At 33.6% G+C, this 20707-nt stretch overlaps 2 protein-coding genes across 2 annotated transcripts; one reads left to right on the top strand and one right to left on the bottom strand.

Annotated features, from left to right (window-relative positions):
* The first annotated feature begins 12170 nt into the window (after window positions 1-12170).
* On the top strand, window positions 12171-14584 carry LOC120145840 (actin-like). Its single transcript, XM_039159568.1, has 5 exons — window positions 12171-12267; window positions 12824-12893; window positions 13034-13427; window positions 13733-14343; window positions 14440-14584. Exons 2-5 carry the CDS (start codon window positions 12834-12836, stop codon window positions 14503-14505), a joined length of 1131 nt encoding a protein of 376 aa, XP_039015499.1. The 5' UTR covers window positions 12171-12267; window positions 12824-12833; the 3' UTR covers window positions 14506-14584.
* Window positions 14585-18210: 3626 nt separating this feature from the next.
* On the bottom strand, window positions 18211-19559 carry LOC120145958 (ATP-dependent zinc metalloprotease FTSH 8, mitochondrial-like). The gene is made up of 4 exons (XM_039159644.1): window positions 19533-19559; window positions 19087-19314; window positions 18376-18686; window positions 18211-18319 (listed from the first exon to the last, which is right to left on the bottom strand). The coding sequence occupies exons 1-4, from the start codon at window positions 19557-19559 to the stop codon at window positions 18211-18213; spliced, it is 675 nt and encodes a 224-aa protein (XP_039015575.1).
* Between the last annotated feature and the right edge of the window lie 1148 nt (window positions 19560-20707).

Here is a 20707-nt window from a genome sequence, read left to right as displayed (position 1 = left end):
AAGCCTCCTAGAGCTGGTGATGAGATTCATCCTTACCTTTAGTCAATGATGGAGACATTGGACTTGAGGTTTGCTTCCATGGAGTCCCACTTTACTTCTTTGGGACTCAGGTGTCCGAGATAGCTTCTCAGTAGTTAGCACTACAAGTAATGCATGTGGATTCCTGACGTGACATCCTTGCTCGATTCGATATGGTGACGGATAGGCTCAATGCTCTCTCTCGAGACTTTGTTTCTTTCCGCGCACCCCCTTCTGATCTTGATCCTCCTCCTTCGTCGGATGCATGATCGTTTTTGCTTTGCTAGTTGTATTTGAGTTGGTCTTGCACTATCATTCTTTGACTTTTATCATTGATGTTTTCATTACACTTTGATATTTTGGATTTGGTATTTCTTTTATGCTTTGGATGGTTTGATGGATTTTTAAGCTCTATGGATGTTTATTGTGATTTTTATAATATTTCGGATATTTTGAGACATGTTACTTTTTTTATGACCATGCATATTGCCTATGGATATTGATTATTTTGATTAACTCATTTGACACTTTTGATCCTCACAAACCTTGTTATTTATCTTGTTTATTGTTTTTTAAACTTTTTGATTTAACAAAAAGAGGGAGAAATGTAAGAGTAAGGGGGAGTATTTTTCAAGAAAATCTTAAATTTTTTAAATTGTTTGTTATATCAAAAATGGGGAGATTATTGAACAAACTTTGATATTTTGATATACCAAAAATGTTAAATAGTTTTTAATAAATTTTAAGATTATATTTGATTCAGTCATTCGAACAAAGTGCTTTTAAGGTTCAAAACTCTATTTTACTCCTCACTCTATTGAAAAATTGAGTCATATACTAGAAATATATTTGAAATAAATTTTACTAAGGGTTTCAAACTTCAATCGAGTCAAAAATTCATTTTTAAGTATAGAAGTTCTGATATTGTTCATGAAGTATCGATACAACTATCAATGTTGAAGCCCAAAATTATGCAGTAGTACAGATATTGTTGAGGCAGTACCGATACTGCCTATAGGTTTGACAAAACAGAATGCTCATTTGTTACCGATACTACTTTTCATAGCAATATCGATACTCCACATGGTAGTACCGATACTATCATTTTTGTTTTTGAAATTGTCAAATTCCAGTATACTCATTTGGTACCGATACTAATCCAAGTATCGATACTACTTATTATAGTAGTACGAATACTCCATGTATCAGTATTGATATTACCTTTCCCCAACGACTATATTTTGTATTTAATGTAGGGAGTATCGATACTCAAAGCCCGAGTACCGATACTACGAGCTTCTGGACAACATTTATTACGGTAAACTACCTCCTAACGACTTTATTTACTCACACAACAACCTAAACAGTTAGAATTAATAGAGGGAGTATAAAAACAAGATCACAAGTCATATGTGAAGAAAATAGATAAAAGAGAAAGCAAAAAGCAATAAATTTGAGTCAAAATCAAGTCAACATTCTCCAACACTCCTTTTGCTTTCAAAGAACACTTTTTGTACTCATTTGAATTTATTTCTCAAGTGTTCTTATTTCACTACAGCAAAACTGTTCTATAGCGGCATTTGTAGAGTAAACGCCATAAAATTTAAACATATAGCGGCGTTTACAATCCAAATGCCACAAAATGATACTTTAGCAGTGTTTGTTTAAAAAACGCCGCTATAGAGTAGTACTTTAGTGTCATTTTAAGTACAAACGCCGCTAAAACTCGTACTTTCGTGGCATTTTTTCACAAACGCCACTAAAGACTAGTACTTTAGTGGTATTTTAAGCAAAAATGCCACTAAATACTTGTACTTTAGAGGCATTTTTCTACAAACGCCGCTAAATAATCGTACTTTAGTGTCATTTTAAGCACAAACGCCATTAAAGTACTACTCTATCGCGACGTTTATATAAAAATGCCACTAAATACGAGTCTTTAGCTGCGTTTGTGCTTAAAACGCCACTAAAGTACTACTCTATAGTGGCGTTTGTTTAAAAAACACCTCTAAAGTACGAGTATTTAGTGGTGTTTTTACTTAAAAACACCACTAAAGTAGCGTGATACAAAGTTTTTAAAAATTCAAAGAAACACTTCAGCCTCCTCTCAGGCGCGCCACTCTCTCTCTATGTACTTTTTTATATATATTCTTCGTCTTTTTCTTTCATCGTCTCTCTGTCTCTCTTCAAATTTCAAAGTATATCTTCTCTCAGATCTATTTCTTCATCACCATCTCTTCCTATTATTTCCCTCACTATAAGGTTCTATCATTTCTTCCCAATTTTTTATCCCTTTGTTGACTTCATATGTTTAGATTTGATTGTAATTTTGAAGTTCACCAACGCTGCAAGTTTACAGTTTCTAACCCTTTTTCATTTTTATTATGGTTACTTACAATTTTGGTGCCTAAATCGGAGACTGAAGAAAATCCCTTTTCACCAAATTTCATTCCTCCCCCCAGCAAAACAAAACAGTGAGAAAAAATCTCACCGTTTTAGGAATATGATGGACGGATCAAACGTTATGACGTCCACAGTTATCGACCAGTTATACGAGTTCTCGGCGCCATGTTTCTTTGATTTCATGAAAGGAGAATTGGAAGACGAAGCACGCAATATCGAGCATTGGTTCGAAACCTCCTTGAGCTACGCTCCATCCTGTATGTTCTCTCTTTTTTCTCTCTCACTATTTTCTCTATAATAGTATCGTTTTGATCTATTATTCTTGGTTTTTCTTGGTATTTTTAGGGTTTTGATTTAGTCATTACTTTACTTTGGATTTTAAACTGATTGATTTTAATTGTTTGTTATTGAATTATATTCTGAAAATTACAGGACTCGTGGTTCTCTTAATTGCTTAGATCTGATAGGCAAAGAAGAAGAATTGTGATGTAATTAAGCTTCACCGAATTAAGATAATTTTCAGGGATATTGGGATATTAATCTAATCAACAATTTACCTGTTTCCAAGTAAAATTGTTGCATTTTTATCAAGGAGAAAAGTTGAGATTTTTAATTTCCTTTTGGTATTTTTCATAATGCAGCTTTTTTAAAAGAATTGTGGTTTTTTTTCCAACATTAATCGAGTTCTGTATGAATACTTTGGTTCTCATAATTGTGTTTTTGATTTGATTATGTCGGATTTTCAGTGCCCTAATTGAAAAATCATGTTTAAATTTTCCCGATGATGAAGAGAAAAGCAAATGTACTGTGCAAGTAGAAGCTGAAGCTTGCACCCCTAAACCATTGATTTCTCAAAAAAAAAACTAGTGATTGATAAGAAGCATCAGACGGCTAAAACGATAGCTAGAATGATATGGAACCCCTCTGTGTTAAAGATGAAAACCGACAATGTTGGAACTCCTAATATGGCTCTAGAAAACCAAGCCATCAAACGATAGAAACTAGATGGAGGAAGATCTAGACAGGTGTTTTTATGCTCTTCTCCTCAGCATGTTTTAGCTTATGTGATTTTTAACTTTGATATGAAGTTTTGTCTCTTTGTTGCTTCCCTTTGTACCTTAGATTCTGAAGTTTTGTCTCTTTGTTGTTTCCTTTTTCATCACTCGCAGATAAAGCAGGTAAATTTGTCTACTTCAACAATCCTATGTGGCCTCGTGAGTTTTTATTTATTTTGTAATTTATATATGTTTGAAATTTTTTAAAGTATATTTATTATTTACCTTCTCATTGTGCTAGAGTCCCATTTTTCCTTTTATAATTTATCGTAGTAACTTATTCTATGGAATTAGAACTTAGGATCCTTGAGTTGAACTAGTGAATACCAGTAACTTATTTTGCTCGGGTCCTCGAGCTCCGATGCCAATTTTGCTTTCGCTTTCAACAATAGTAATTTTTCCTTTGTTCATCTTAATTTTTTCTTTAGGGATCCATTGAAATTGTTGGCAGGGTTCAGGATATTTTAAGTGTGTCCCTACATGTCCAGTAAATGGGTTACAGATGGAGGTAAGCTAGCTTCATCATCAAGTATCCCCACCCCTACATTGCCTTCATGCGCACACACACACACACACACACACACACACACACACACACACACACACACACACACACACACACACACACACATGCATGCATGCATGCATATATACATCTTCTTTCGGGTAACCCCACTGGTTGAGCTTTCAGAAAGAAACAGTCTGTATGCAGAGCACTGAAACAGGTTCGAGCAGCCTTGGTTTATAACCCTTACTGCATGAATTCATAATCATGCTTATTGATGGTGCAATCGTGTAGTAATTAGCTGTCACCTGAATGTTGTATTCTGCATAAAGTGATGTTAGATAATTTTTTAGTAAATTTAAAAATTGTCCATCTTATTTTTTTTAACCATCTATTATATTGTTACCAAGTAAAAATATTATAAGTACTAAGCCTCTAAATCATTCTAAAAGTACACTCCTCATCCCTCTTGAATTTATTAAGTATTCATGTCGAGAACTTTCATTCCTATACGATAAGAGAGATGAAATATATTGCTTCCAAAGATGCTATGGTTTTTAGCATGTTATAGGGATACGAAGTCTTGAAAGATGATAGATTTTACAAATCGAAATGTCTAGATTTTGAAAACTTACAAGTTTGCTTTGTATTTTAGTTTTAATTGTTGATCAACTGCCTTATGTAACTAAATCATTTTTCGCTTTGGATTTTGTGAAACTTATTTGCTATGATCTTTCTATTGGTTTATATTCTGGTCAGTCATTTATGAATGCAGATTTCTTCAGTGTTGCCAGAGATTTTTGGTTTTAAACTTGTTATAGGAATAAAAATCTTGAAAGACAATAAATTTTATAAAACATGCATGTCTATATTTTCAAATGTATTATGTGTCGCTATATGGGTTGTGGTTTCTAGTACAAAATAGTTGAGGAACCTTCTTTTCACATATACCTATGTCTTAGGTTCGCTTCAATATCTCATAGTTTTACATATTATGCGGATGAGCCGCATTTCATCTTCTTGGACAACAATTCTAAAAAATATATAAATGAGATATAGATGTAATTTAGATTAATTTGATTCTAACAGGACCTTTGCTTTTATGATGTGTTACTGTACTATTTTCTTTCATGTAATTTCAGTATTTTTCTTGAGCAACTACTTGTAATATTTGTTAAGTACTTGCAACTTTCTTTACAATTTTTGCAAGCTCAATGTGTCCGAGATAACTCTTCTTCTTATCTTAGTGCAACAGGGAAGAGCAGAGGATCCTGCTCATTAAGAGATTGAGTTAACAACTGCTCCTAGTCCAAATAATGGCACTCATTGGGGATAACTGGTCTTAAATGTTGAAATCCACACACTTACTTTCAACTATAAGTATGCAATTGCTAAAACATTTAGAATCAGTTTTGGAATCATGCATTAGAATTTCAGTTCTATAAAGCCTGATCAAGCAATTTTTACTTATCCTTCTGTCCAAATTTATCCATGCATTAATAGTTAGAGCTTTTTTTATATACAAGGCTTTGGTTTGGCAGTGTTCGTAGCATAAAGCATGTTCATGTGTATTTGCTTCTTTATTTTCTAATGATTTTTAATTGCTTTTTATTGTTGGACAGGTTTTTCTCTTTTATCATCCTCTTCATGTTGATGAAGAAAACTAGAAAGCTACTAAATGTATTGAAACTTGTAAAGTTATTGAGATAAACCTTTTTGGTCCTCAAGTATGTCTTATTTCTTTTTTTATATGAATATGGGTACAATTTTGTCTATTTCCCTTATTTCAAGAATTTTGTCGATTTTTCTTATTTTGTTGTTAAGTATTTTTCTTTTACACATTTTATGATAAATATGATGTTAACTTATGTGTTCAGGACAATAATTGTGGTCTATCAGTTATTCTATAGAATGGTACTTGGACAGAGCTTTAGTTGGGATGCCATTATTGAATTTCTGGTCAAAGTCTCACTTGGACCGTAAATATCTTCATTTTCAACAACTATGACAGGTGTAAAGATATGTAACAAATAAATAATTAAAGGGAACTTTATTACAAGCAAGTCCTCTTTGAGAAAGTAGACCTTGCATGCCTTCAAGCTTGAAACTAATCAACCACTCATTCTATAACAACCATTTTTAGAAATTATATCTGATTATAAGGCTCTTCTCGGTTTCAGTGTGGGCAGCGGTGGGCGTAGTCTAGAAGGTTGCAAGAGATCATCCTTCGCTTATGCTTTCCATTAAGAAATGTTCAATAACTTTGAAAATGGTTGCAGACAAAGAAAAATGGGAGGAGTTGCAGAAGTTGAATCTCCAAGAAAATTTGGAATGGCTTTTAGGTCAGGAATCTAGCCAAATGGCATTTGTATCTTATATTATATGCATACTAATTTATTTTTCTTTCCATATGTGGACTTGAACTCAATATTTTCGAAGTAATGAAAATCAAAGCTACATTACATGTAATTTTAATGTTTATAAATTTTAATTTATTTTGTTGTTAAAATTTATGGTTGTTGTTAATTATATAAAGTTACATGATATTAAACTTAGGTGATGTGTAGCAAAAATGAAATATGCAAAATATCAATTAATCTTAGCTAACGAATGGTATTAGCGGTGTTTGTATTCAAAAACACCACTAGATATCTGACCTTTTGCGGCGTTTGTGTCCAAAAACGCCGTTATTTATCTAACATTTTGCGTCGTTTGTGTCAAAAAATGTTGCTATTTATCTAACCTTTGGCGGCGTTTGTCCAAAAACGCCGCTATAGATCTCGACCTTTTGCGGCGTTTGTTCCACAAAACGCAGCTATAGATCTCGACCTTTTGCGGCGTTTGTTCTATAAACGCCGCTATAGATCATGACCTTTTGCGGCGTTTGTTCTATAAACGCCGCTATAGATCTCGACCTTTTGCGGCGTTTGTTCCAAAAACGCCGCAAAAGATCGAGACCTATGGCGGCGTTTTTGGTTCTCAAACGCCGCTAACTTTAGCGGTGCTTCTTACGGCATTTTTCTAATCGCCGCAAGCACTTTTAGCGGCGCTTAAAAACGCCGCTATAGGACTAAAAAAGCCGCTAAAACCCTATTTTACTGTAGTGTTTGTTCTAAAATTGTGCAAATACATTCCCAGTGAGGTTTTTATAAGTTTGCAATTTGTACTTTTCTATTTGAGAGAGTGTCTCAAGAATTTGAGATATAATTCTTGAGGGAGTTGTAAGGTTACATCTTGTCCTCAAAGATAGCTACAAATTAGTGAATTTGTGAAAATACATAGTGTGGATAGCTAAGGTAGCGGATGTAGACTTTGATTTATAAAGTCGAACTACTCTAAATTTTTTTGTTTAATTTTTATATTTTCTCTTCAAGCTTCCATCAAAATTTTTATTTGCCAATTCACCCCATCTTGACTATTTCATCATTTGATTGACTCAACAGTCGCCCCCAAGGATTTGGCAAGGCTGAGGCCGTAGCTCCCCATAATTCAGCATTTGCACAGCTAGTGGTCCCAATTTTCAGCATGAAACCGCAGACCCAACTCCCCATTTTCATCTCTGATTAGACCTCCTGCCGAGGCCAAACTTGAGTTGGTTTTCCGTGCTCCGTCAGTGTTCATAATCCAGCACCCCTCCTAGGGTTTTCTCCAAACGACCCAATGAGGTTCCCTCAACGCTTGTCTATGGTTTGAGGAAAAGGCAACGTCAATATCTTTCGCCAGTTTGTGGACATAAAGTGCCACACTGCTTGGGTTAGTTCTTGCTTCCGAGAAAATACTGGCGTTCCTATGTTTCCATAACCCCCATATCATTGCTGAGAAAGTTGTTCCCCAATTACCGCAGTTCTCTCTTACGCGGTTTGACATGCGGTTATTTTTCAACCAGGTGTTAAAATCCATTTCCCAAATTGATCATCTTGTTGAAAAGCTCTTATTCCTTCCCAGACCTGCATGGCTATGGTGCAGTTTCGGATGACATGTTCAATCATTTCCGTTATGTTGGGGCAGTCCTTGCAACTGTCATCTTGAACCATTTTCTTCTTCAACCAGACTTCATTAGTATTATGTTTATTTAGCATGCACAACCAAACAAAGAATCGAATCCTCTCGTTCGTCTCAACTTTCCAAACCTAGTTCAGATTTCTTATTGTCTGTTGCATCATTTCCATATTGTTAATGGCCTTGTAAGTCGAAGCTACTGTAAAACGACCATTTTTGGAGAAGCCCCAGAAAAGCTTATCTTCGGAATGTTCATCTCTGTTTAGCGGGATTGGAATTCCTTGGATCAAATTTCTCGTATCCTCAGTGATGAAGTGTTGGATTTCTTGCAAATTCCATGAATTATCCTCGGAAATGTATGCATCGACCATCTCATTTCTGCTCGCGGTTGACTTTGGAGGATATCTCTTTTACAATGGCTCATCCCCCACCCACCAATCACACCAAAACCTAACACAATTACCAGTGCCAATTTTCCACGTGGAGGAGCTGTTCCCTTGTGGTTTGGCCTCCAAGAAAATTTTCTGCTTCAAATACTTGGCCCTGAATACTTTACACCAAAGCAAATCTTGTCGAGAGTGAAGCTTCCATCCGTTTTTGGTCAACAGCGCCATGTTCATCGTCCTCTTTCTCCTTAGTCCTAGTCCTCCGTATTTCTTTGCACTACAAACTTTTTCCCAACTCACAAGATGGTTACGCATGAAACCTGTGCCTCCTCCCCATAAAAAGTTACGGTTGAGGCTATCCAGTTTTTGCAGACAGAGTTTGGGAGCATGATTGTTTGCATCGTATGGATGGGAATGGCTGTCGTTGTGGATTGGATTAAAGTCCTTCCTGCTGTTGCAAGAACTTTCCCTTTCCATCCTGACAATCTCTTCATTACTTTGTCCACCAGAGGAGCGTATGTATCTGCATTTATCCTCTTATGAATTATCCGAACACCTAAATAGGTTCCAAGATTATTCGTTAGAGGAATATCACAACACTCGCTTAGTAATCTTGCATAATCATGGTTTACATTTGAAGAAACAAACAATTTAGATTTTTGAAGGTTTACCTTTAACCCCGAAGCTTGACTAAACTTGTACTTTCTCTGATGACGTTGACCTATTCCGTTTTTGCTTCGGCGAAGAATAAGTGACTAAGCCCTGGTCCTCCTCTAGAGATTTTGAAAGCTTTCCACTTTCCCCCCTCAACTTTCTCCAGGATCATATGTCACAAACGTTCCATCACTAAGATAAAAAGATACGGCGATAACGGGTCGCCTTGACGGATACCTTGTTCTAGGATAAAACTTTCTGTCATCTCTCCGTGCGGTGCACGCCGTACATAATTTTTTCCTTTACCTTCGGGGTGTTCTTTTACTCTGTTTGAATGTTAAAAATTATGGGTGCAACAATGAAGCGGAAACTTTTTCGAATATATATAGAAAGAGAGAAAGAAAGGCAACACACCCCTAGTCTTCACCAGCTCTTTCTAGAAATGGTCTACCGTTGCCTCATTTACATTCACGAAAATGGATTCATACTCCATCGCCGATATCACGGTCAATTTTTTTCTTAGGAGACCACAGAGAAGGAGAATCGTTCGATTGATGGGGTTTTAGGGACGTTGACTCACATGTTTGCTCCCCCAGTGGAAGGTTCTATTTGGGAGTTGACAAAATTAGGAAATTTGGGACGATGACAAGAGGTCAGGACTTCTTTCGGCTGTGGATTCGGATATGGTCACAAACTCACAGTGGATGATAAAAAAAAATGGCCATTATAGAAATTATCTCGTGTGGCAAAAATATTACCACATCAATTTTTGTCATCCGATAATGACAATTAACGTTGAATGATTCATTTGTTGTAAATTGATAATATTAATGATCAAATTATTAATTTTGTACTTTTTAATGAAAAAAAGCTTGTGACAATTTGTGTAGTTTACTCTTTTTAATAAAATGAATATTTTGTGCTTATAACTTTTCCTTTTAAATTTTTGGGTAAACTATATTATTGATCATCCAACTATTGTCATTTTTATTTTGACCACAATTTTTGAAATTTTGTCAATCAGTTCATCAAACTATTTAAATAGACTCAATCAAACCACTAGCCGTTAACATTTACGGAGGTGGTGATGTGACAGTTAAATAATTTGATATAATTACATATTGGATTCTCAATATTTATATATTCTATCAATTTGGTTATAATTTTTATTCAATTTAATAAATTTAATCTCTAATTAAGTGGTGACACATGTCACTCCAAATTGGATGATATTTTTATTAATTCATTTAATTTATTTTGTACTCAATCCATTTATAACACGTGTCTCAACCTGGTTGGGTACAAAATATAACAAAGAAATAATATGTTGTTGAGGGGAATTAAATCCAGAACTTGAACCTACCCCTAGGCATGCTTAAGCCACCAGACTAAGCACCTCACTTTTAAATGGTTTACAATGTTTTATATATAAGCTGTTATAACTAATGACAAAGAAGAAGAAGAAAAAAAAGGAAAGTAGCATGCTTCTAAAATGGATTCAAACTTAGAAATTTAAGAGGGAGTTCAAGCACATTGACCATCAAACCAAGTTCTATAAATGATTAAATTTTACAATATTTAAATTATTAAATTGAGTTTTTTTTAAATAAAAAAAAGACATATATTTTTAAACTATATTTTTTATATAATTTCTTTAAATATAAAATTTGAAAAATAATTTTACTAAAGTTTGGTTTCAGATTTTAAACTATATTTAACTTTTATATAACCAAATTATAATTTTATTTTTAATATAATTAATAATGTTTAATATAATCATTAAATAAATTAAAATTATTAATTATATTAAAAAAATTAAATTAAAAAAATAAATTTTACCAAAGTATGATTTGAATTTTAAACTATATTCAACTTTTATATAACCGAAGTATAATTTTATTTTTTTAATATAATTAATAATATTTCTATATAATCATTAAATAAAATCAAAATTATTAATTATATTAAAAAGTTAATTTAATGATTATATTTAAAAAATATATAAGAAAATATAGTTTAAAAATAAAAATCTTACTTTTTATTTAAAAAAAAATCAATTTAATAATTATATATATATATATAATATTGTAAAATTGAATCAAATATAGGGCTTGATCTGATGACCAATGTGCTTACACTCCCTCTTAAATTCCCAAGTTTGAATCCTCTTATGGTCATTTTACTTTCTTTTTCTTTTCTTTTTTTCTGCCATTAATTATAGCAGCTTATATATAAAATGTTGTAAACCATTTACAAGTGCGTTGCTTAACCCAGTCTCCTAAGGGTAGGTCTGAGTCCTAGGTTTGATTTCTAATAGAAATATATTATTTCGTTGTTATATTATGTCCCCAAGTGATGACATATGTCACAAATTGATTGAGTATAAATAAATTTAATTTAATTTAATTAATTAAGAATAATAAATATGTTCTAATCTGATAGTGACACATGTCACTATCTAATTGGAGAATTAAAATTTATTAAATTGAATTAGAATTATGAACAAATTGATAACATGTATAAATATTTAGGATCAAATGTGTAATTATATAAAAAAATTAATTATCAAATCACCACCTCCGTTAAATGTTAACGGCTAATGGCTTGATTGAATACATTTAAATAGTTAGATGACCTAATTGATAAAATTTCAAAACTAATGGTCAAAATAAAAAGCGGAAATAATTAGGTGGTCAATGATATAATTTACCCTAATTAGTTTACATAAATTTACCTGTTTTTATTTCGAATTGTCTGTCCAGCTCAGTTGGTAGAGCGTAAGACTTTAACCTCATGGTTGTGGGATTGAGTCTCACGGTGTGCAATTCATAATTACTGAAGGTCTTTCAAGGAAGTTTTTCTCAACCTAGCGTTGAAGGCAGCCTACTATCCTACCTCCTCCTTACTCATTACATATGAGAATAGGGTCAACTAATTTTATTTTATTTTACGTGTTTTTATTTCAAAATCATATTTGTATGTTGGTCATTATTTATCGGATTACGTGAAATATGTGATACATATTCATTTTTCAATATATTTTGTTCTTTACAATTTTTTAAACAACGCAAGGTCTCCAAACGCGGGCAGCAGTTGAGAAAACACCCTCAAAGAACACAAAATCTCTCAACTTACCTTTTCTTTATTCTTTTTCTCTCCGCAGAAGGTTAAATCTGCGATCCGTTTGTAGGTTTTTCTTTTTCCAGTCTTTGATTTTGTTATTCGTTTGATTTGTTTTCTGCATTTGGTAATGTTTTGCTTTGGAGCTTGTAATTTCTTTATTCTTGATCTGTCATTTTCTTATGTTAAATTATGTTTTTATTCTTGGCATATCTTAAATTTATTTCTCGTGAACTGTGCGAATATATGGATTTATTAACGATATATATTCAAAATGTAATTGGTTTTACACTGTTTCTTTTCCCTTTTTGTTTGATTTCTTTTACCTTTTGATCCGATCCATTTTTAGTTTCTAATTGGAAATGTAGGATAGCTTTTGGGAAGACAGTGAGGAAACAGATATTTGTAGATATTGACACTCAAATATTCATTATCGGGATTCACTTATGGATCCGAATATTCAAATTCATTATCTGCTTTACTTTTTAAAACATTTTTGTACTCATTAAACGACTTGAATATCGTGCAGTTGATTTAATTGATTTGTATTCTGATAATAGAAGGATTTATGGTTGAATTATTAAGCCAGTTTTTTTCCGACCAATCTATGGTATTGCCAGAAATGACTTCCAGTTGCCTTGGGATTTTGTTACTTGGTTCTGATGTTATTGCTTATGCTTCAGATTGTAAAAGATGGCTGATGGTGAGGATATTCAGCCCCTTGTCTGCGACAATGGAACGGGAATGGTTAAGGTACCAAGCTTGATTCCTTACCATTAATTTAAATACTATTCCAATAATACGTTTATAAGTGTAGTTTAACATTGTTTTTGAGAATTGTTTCATTAGTTTAAATGTTATTTCAATGACAATTTTTTAGAATTGTTTCTTAGGCTGGATTTGCCGGGGATGATGCTCCGAGGGCAGTGTTTCCTAGCATCGTTGGTCGTCCTCGCCATACTGGAGTGATGGTTGGAATGGGGCAGAAAGATGCCTATGTTGGTGATGAGGCTCAATCTAAGCGTGGTATATTAACTCTAAAGTACCCAATTGAGCATGGCATTGTCAATAATTGGGATGACATGGAAAAAATTTGGCATCATACGTTTTACAATGAACTTCGTGTTGCTCCGGAGGAGCATCCGATTCTCCTCACTGAAGCTCCTCTTAACCCAAAGGCTAATCGTGAGAAGATGACCCAAATCATGTTTGAAACCTTCAATGCTCCTGCTATGTATGTTGCTATTCAAGCTGTTCTTTCCCTGTATGCTAGTGGTCGCACAACTGGTAAGCCATTTATTTCATCTAAAATATGATTAATTTCGATTTGTCTCACAATGTTTTGCGTACCATGTAAAGGTTTCTCACTAGGAAGCTTTGATAATGTACCTTGTTTGACACTTAAAGTTTGGGAGAAATGAAAATTTGAAACATAGAATATGATTTATAAGAAGATTTTGTGTTTGACATAGGCAAAGAAGACTTTTTTCTTACATCATATTGCAAATGTAATTATATAGTTATGCTTGGCTGGCTGTACTTAATAGGCTAATGCAGAGTTATGTGATGTGAGATATTTGTGTTTGGTGCAGGCATTGTGCTTGATTCTGGAGATGGTGTTAGCCACACTGTCCCTATTTACGAGGGATATGCTCTTCCGCATGCCATTTTGCGTCTCGATCTTGCTGGTCGTGACCTCACTGATGCCCTGATGAAGATTTTAACTGAGCGAGGTTACTCATTCACCACTACAGCTGAACGGGAAATCGTGAGGGATGTGAAAGAAAAGTTAGCTTACATTGCCCTTGACTATGAACAAGAACTAGAAACTGCCAAGACCAGTTCTGTTGAGAAAAGCTATGAGTTGCCTGATGGTCAGGTGATCACCATCGGTTCAGAGCGGTTCCGATGCCCGGAAGTCCTTTTCCAGCCATCTATGATTGGCATGGAAGCTGCTGGAATCCATGAAACAACTTACAACTCCATAATGAAGTGTGATGTCGATATCAGAAAGGACTTGTATGGCAACATCGTGCTTAGTGGTGGCACCACCATGTTCCCTGGGATTGCCGATAGAATGAGCAAAGAGATTACAGCACTAGCTCCTAGCAGCATGAAGATTAAGGTAGTTGCACCACCTGAGAGGAAGTACAGCGTGTGGATCGGTGGTTCCATATTAGCATCCCTCAGCACTTTCCAACAGGTAAGTTCATATCACACATATATCTTTGCAAAATCTTGTCGAAGCACTTTACGAGCAATTCTCTAACACTGGACTGTACTTTTCGTTTAATCGTAGATGTGGATTGCTAAAGCTGAATATGATGAATCTGGCCCTTCAATTGTGCATAGGAAATGTTTCTGAGCACAAGCAAGGAAAAGGTAGGCTGAGCCTCAATAACTGCTCCGTCCGACTAAGTAAATGTTTCTTGCAATTTCATATTTTGGTTCGTCATCTCTTGTTTCTTTCTTTTTTGGTTCCCTCTTCGTATGGATAATAATCCTGAAAGAATTTATGACTGTTGGAATATATATATTCAGTTATCATCTTTTTCTTTTTTTGGTAGTAAGAATTGTTTTCTAGTTTGCTAATGAATGATCAAATCCTTAATATTATAAATCAATTTAGAAAATTTCAAAGGCTCTTTTATAATTTTTCATGATTTTGTTCTTTGAGAAAATTTGTTTTGGTTGAAAAGTTCATAACAAAAACCACAAGAACCAAAATCATAAGTTAATATTTGATGTTCTTGCAAAATTCAGCAATTATTAAGGAGAAAGACAGGTAAAGGAGTGAAAGTACTTCTACAATCAATGTATTATGGGTATGTGAGCAAACAATTTCTATATGTTATCTCCGGCACCTTCGGATTGTAACATTTACATCTTAAGGATTCGAGTGTCATACGGAATCATTGAAGTAATTTATTTTGAAATCATGCTAAACTTTTAAAATATTTATACAAACTATGAAATCATAATAATTTATAGAAGCGTGATTCTAATTTTTAAACTTAATTACATACAAAAAATTAAAAAAAAATCATGATATTATGACTTGACCATTTATAAATCATAACCGTTACATGCCCAATAAGTCATCATTATTATACTCTGATATTCTACTGAGATTTCTCCGATGATATTGTCATCCTAATCACACTCTTCGAAACTTGTAATCTACCAACATAAACACATTTCAAATATTGAGCTAACAAGTTTAGTGTCACACAATTATTCCACTATACTCCATGCATTCATAACATAAGTATATCAACGAGTATAATTAGATAAGCAATTATATCAACGTCATCAATGTTATAAAACCATCTACCCCATGCATATCCCCAGTCCCAGTTAAAATGCAATAACGAGGATGAGACTTGGGTCACGAAGCTCAAATATCCATCCAGGCATAATATCATGCTAAGTATGAAGTTCGGGTCACGAAACTCAAACACCTATCCATACACCATATCGCATCAAGAATGAGACTCGAGTCACAAAGTTCAAACACTCATCCAATGAGACTCGAGTCAAGAAACTTAAACGCCACACACAAGATTACAATGGTAAACGGAACTTTCATCATTGTTTCACGAAATTATAGTGATAAAAAAAATATCAATTAAACGCATTATTAATCATACATTGTATCATTGTAGAATTGTTCGATATCAGAATTCTTCAAGTAGATCTTTTCTGCTCCCAGATCTTCCTCGCCAGCGACAACTCTTTTTTTTTAAGATATACTTTAATTTGATACATATTGAACCATAAACATGACAATGGCCCTCAAAATATATAATTTTTTAATGAATAAATTGGGACTGGAGTGGATACATACCTAGCAGACATTTACACAATTGAATCTGAATAATATTGTACTTATTTGATAAAATAAATAAATAAATTATTTGACCATCTCATGGAAGATGGGTTGAGAAAAACACGAGGATAGTCTCAATTATGTAGCACAGGTACGATAATTCAGTGTCGTATAAGTTTCTAATACGTTTTTAATATGGGTATAGGATAGGTATAGCTTAAGTATTCATTGGGGACGTCCCATGTTTAAGTGGTACGATTGAAATTATAGGTACGTCGGAAAAAATTCTGAAGATGTACAAGAGACGATATTTAACATTCACATACCCAAAATTGTTTTTAAGATTTAAATAATAAAAAATAGAATATATATGAATTATGATATGGTTTTATTTTTTAATTAGGATATAATTTCTATTATAAAGAAGTATTCTTTAGATCCGAAAACTTGGTGGACTAACTTTAGTACCAAAACTCCATTGTTCCAATCTTTAAATTTCGAAGTGCTTGGACCATTTACTTTAACCTCTTGTTATGAATGAAATTGGAGTACTTATTCCTTCATCCACTCACTTAAGAGAAACAAATTAAATCCAAGCCATGTAAATGATTTGGCTTACATCCACTACAATTTCAATCTTTCATCAAAGAATTCTAATCACTTATGATCTCTTCATATCTTTATATCTTTTTTAAAATTTATTTTATACTTAACGAACTCTTATCGTATTCGTACTCTATAATTTTAGAAATTATTCTTTCTAGTAACCTAAACCATTCAAATTAAACAAAAAGCAAAATCCCATTTGATAACTTTGCGCCAACACAAAAGAAAGTGTTAGCCTGTCCCTGGAGAAACCCTTCATGAGTCCACCAATGGCCTGTGTTAAACACCAGCACGTTGGCCATTCGCCATGCATTTCCGTTTCCAGCATAATGAGATAATTTATAGAATATATTTGAATATTTTGTTCTCATGACTCGTACATAGAATCTTCCATCTTCACGTTTTTACCTATAAATGTTTTTTTTTTTTTCATAAGATATGAATGGGTTTAAGGATATTAAATCTCAAATAAGGTAAATTAGGTTTAAGGATTAAATTTTCTTTATTTAAAATTGAAGAAGTGACCGGTCAATCCAATGGGCTCTCCATCGTGGTGATCAAGATTGTCAGGTTAGCGATTAACGGGCATTTTTTTGAAATTTCATAAATAATAAGACTAGAACTCAAGATCTTCTTAAATAATATCAAATTGCTTACCACTTGAACTAATCTCGTTAATTCTACTCTAGTTAGTTTTTAATATTTTTATTCACCTTCTAAGATTGAATTATAAAACCAATCGATCTCAGTTTGATCAAAGCTTTACCATCTTGACTTCAAATACATGTCAAAATGCTTTTCAAAATCAATAATAGGTGGGATTTGCCCAAATTTTTTCTTTTTCTTTAGTCGTCGTTAATATTTCCATCTTTGTGATCGACGGCGACATCAGTTTTAATGTTGATTGCGGACCATTGATATTCATTGTTTTTCTTTTATTTTATTATAGCATATCTTCGCTCTTTTTTTTTCTTATTTTTAAATTTTTAATAACTGTCTTTATGACACATTTTCTTCTACCTTTATGGCACGTTTTCTTCTGTATTTATGATACATTTTCAATCGTTTGACTATTGTTTTTGTTTATTCTTTTTTTTAAGGTTATATTGACATATCTATGACTGATCAAAATGACACTTATTTATTATCATACTAATCTTTCTTGTTTTGGTCCATCAAATTAGATTTGAATACGCGACTTGCCTTCGTGAATAATTTTTCACATCACTCGACTCTGATTTGTAATTTATCGATGATATTTCAATAGTGTGATCCATTTTTGTGATTTATTATCGATACTGTCTAATTTGTTTGTATTTACCTTTTTTCGAGTTTATTTGATTAGGTTTTTAAACATTTTTCTTATAAAATTCTTATTTGATCTTAAGTGACTAATTTTCTTTTGTTAATAACTAGAGGAAAATATCCTTATTATGTGTTTAGTTTACAATTGTAATGGTAAACCTTCGTTATAATTTGCATATTTTCTATTTTTAATAAAACTAGCAACTTCTAAAAAAATCATCACAGTTACGGAAAGAATCTTTCATTTACAGTGTAAAGAGTTCAATTTGGATAAGTGGAGGAAGCAAATTACTGAGGGAAAAAGATAAGCTTGTATTATAGAGAGAGACACTATGCAGGCAGCACCTCAGGTTCCAAGGGTGTTGAACCATTGTTATCTTGTATAGTTTTGGCATCTGTTGAGGCTTTGTCTTCTTCTTCTTGGAACCCTTGCTTAAACCTATCATAATTAGTGGGTTCAGTTGACTTAAATGGTCATTCCCCAAGTATACGAACCAAGTCTTCCTGTGAAGGACCTCTTTCTCCAGAAGCAATTCCGCTATCCAAGCAACATGCTCCTTGTGCTCCTCTATCAGTTGCACCGTTCGTTCATATGCCTTACCCACCCACTCTCTAACTTCGCTGTCGATAATCGCACCTGTCTTGCTGCTATAAGGCTTGGTCATCTCAAATGCATCATCCCTTTGAGGGAAAGAAAGAAGACCAACCTTGTCACTGAAACCATATACCGCCACCTGAGCATATGTCATCTTGGTTACTTTCTCCAAGTCATTTTGAGCTCCAGTTGATATTTTCCCCAACAATTCCTATTCCCCATAAATAAAAGAAGCAATGATACAAGTGCAAAAATGTTACAGCTAAAACATCTACCCAAAGAGGAGCAGTTGTGAAAATTTGAGGCATAAATACCATCTACGGTTTCATCTCAACTTTATAGCCAGTCGCAAGCTTTGAATATTGAAGTCCGAGCCCAACCCATATCTTAACCAGGCCTAGCATTTTTATCCAAACTCTCCCAAATATCGGTTGGGCCTTCAGGCTTGGACCTTAAAAAAGTCTACCTAGGAACTGAATGTTCAAGCACTGAAGAGGCATTAATTCAAGTTAAATAAAAGCATATGATGTTTTCTGAAATCTGAATTCAGTTCTCCAAGTTCAGGATGATATTTATATAAAAAACCATGAGAAGTTGCTCTGAAATTTCACCTGCTCAGCAGCTCGACCACCTAGTGTCATGCAAGTCACATCAAACAGCTGCTCTTTGGTCATCAGAAGATTTTCATTAGGAACATACTGAGCAAACCCCAGTGCTGCGGTACCACGAGGAACAATTGTTACTTTAAGCAACGGTTCTGTATGTTCCAAGAACCAACCAGCAACAGCATGGCCAGATTCATGGTAAGCAACAGTTAGCCTTTCCAACTTGCTTATAACCTGCAAAACAGAATAAAATTGTCACAAAAGATAAAGCTTCATAGCATACTAGTAGCTAGAAGAACTAGTCAGAAATGAAAAACAGATAGATTATCGATCTTACTTAAACTGGAGAATGGAGACCAGACAAAGAACAAGTAATAAAAAATTAATTTTATAACCGAAAAACCATATTTTGATATTTAGAAATTCAAATCACTCAACTTACGCTTAATTACATCTCCAGTAGCATAATCAAACCACATATATTGAATAGAATTTCAATAATATAACGCAGCGCATAAGTAAACAAAGGAGGCAAATGATGAGGAAGAACATAAACCACCTATTACTCTGTCTATAGCTGTTGAAAATTCAATATTAGCCTAAATAAGTTCACACCTAAATTAATTTGATGTCATTGCTTACATCAATTTAGTTTTAATGTCATTGCTTACATCAATTTAGTTAGGTGAAAATTAAGTATTTTTCTCATGTTTTAATTTCAATGGTTTAGATTATTTAGTGATTATTTTAATGAGTGTTTAGATTGTTTCTTGTAACCTATAAATACCCTACTTGTATTTGAGTTTTATCATCCAACAATCAAAGCTTAATTATAAGCATTTGAAAGCTTTCTTAAGAGTTATTCCCTTTTGCAATTTTGTGAGATTATTCTAAAGAGAGTTTTTCTTCTTCTCGATCAATTAGAGTTTTTACTCTATTTTGATTTAACAATTGGTATCCGAGCCACGTTTTTAAGGTCTCTTGAAATTCCAAGTATGCTCTGTGGCTGCAGTTTTTAACTGATCTTCCACATCAGAAAAGATTTCTTGAGATTATTGTCGGGGTTATTACAAAACTTTGTGGAGCTTATTTGTGTTTAGAGTAATTTAGTACTCTGCACATTTGTTACTCAAGCTTGTTTGGTGTAGTCAAAGCCTTGCCGTTAAGATGGGTGATCTTTGTTGAAATATTTTAATATTTCGATATAACAAATTAAGTTAAATGGATTTTAAGATTTTCCAAATGATTTTCTAAGTATATTCGATATAACTATTCGAATATCAAAACATTACTCCAAATATTCAAAAATCATTTTTAATCCTTACTTAAGTGTAAAATTAAGTTTTAATCATAAAACAATTTCAAAATAATTTTACAAAGTATTTCGAACCAATTCAAAGCCAAAAATTACAGATTGCTCAGAGGGAACCGATTCCCCCCCATAGGAGGAACCGATTCCCCCCTGAATGGTTTGGCTCCGAGATTTTCAGAATGCTTGGAGGGAACCGATTCCCCCCATAGGAGGAACCGATTCCCCCTAAACATTTTTGTTCCGAGAATTCCAGTATGCTCGGAGGGAACCGATCCCCCACCAAGGGGGTACCGATTCCCCCCTGTTCAACGGTCG

This window comes from Hibiscus syriacus, unplaced genomic scaffold (assembly GCF_006381635.1).
Source record: "Hibiscus syriacus cultivar Baekdansim isolate YM2019G1 unplaced genomic scaffold, ASM638163v2 tig00110895_pilon, whole genome shotgun sequence".
In the NCBI taxonomy this organism is placed as follows: Eukaryota; Viridiplantae; Streptophyta; class Magnoliopsida; order Malvales; family Malvaceae; genus Hibiscus; species Hibiscus syriacus.
Note: the sequence above shows the minus strand (reverse complement) of the source record. Positions and strands in the feature narration are given on the sequence as shown.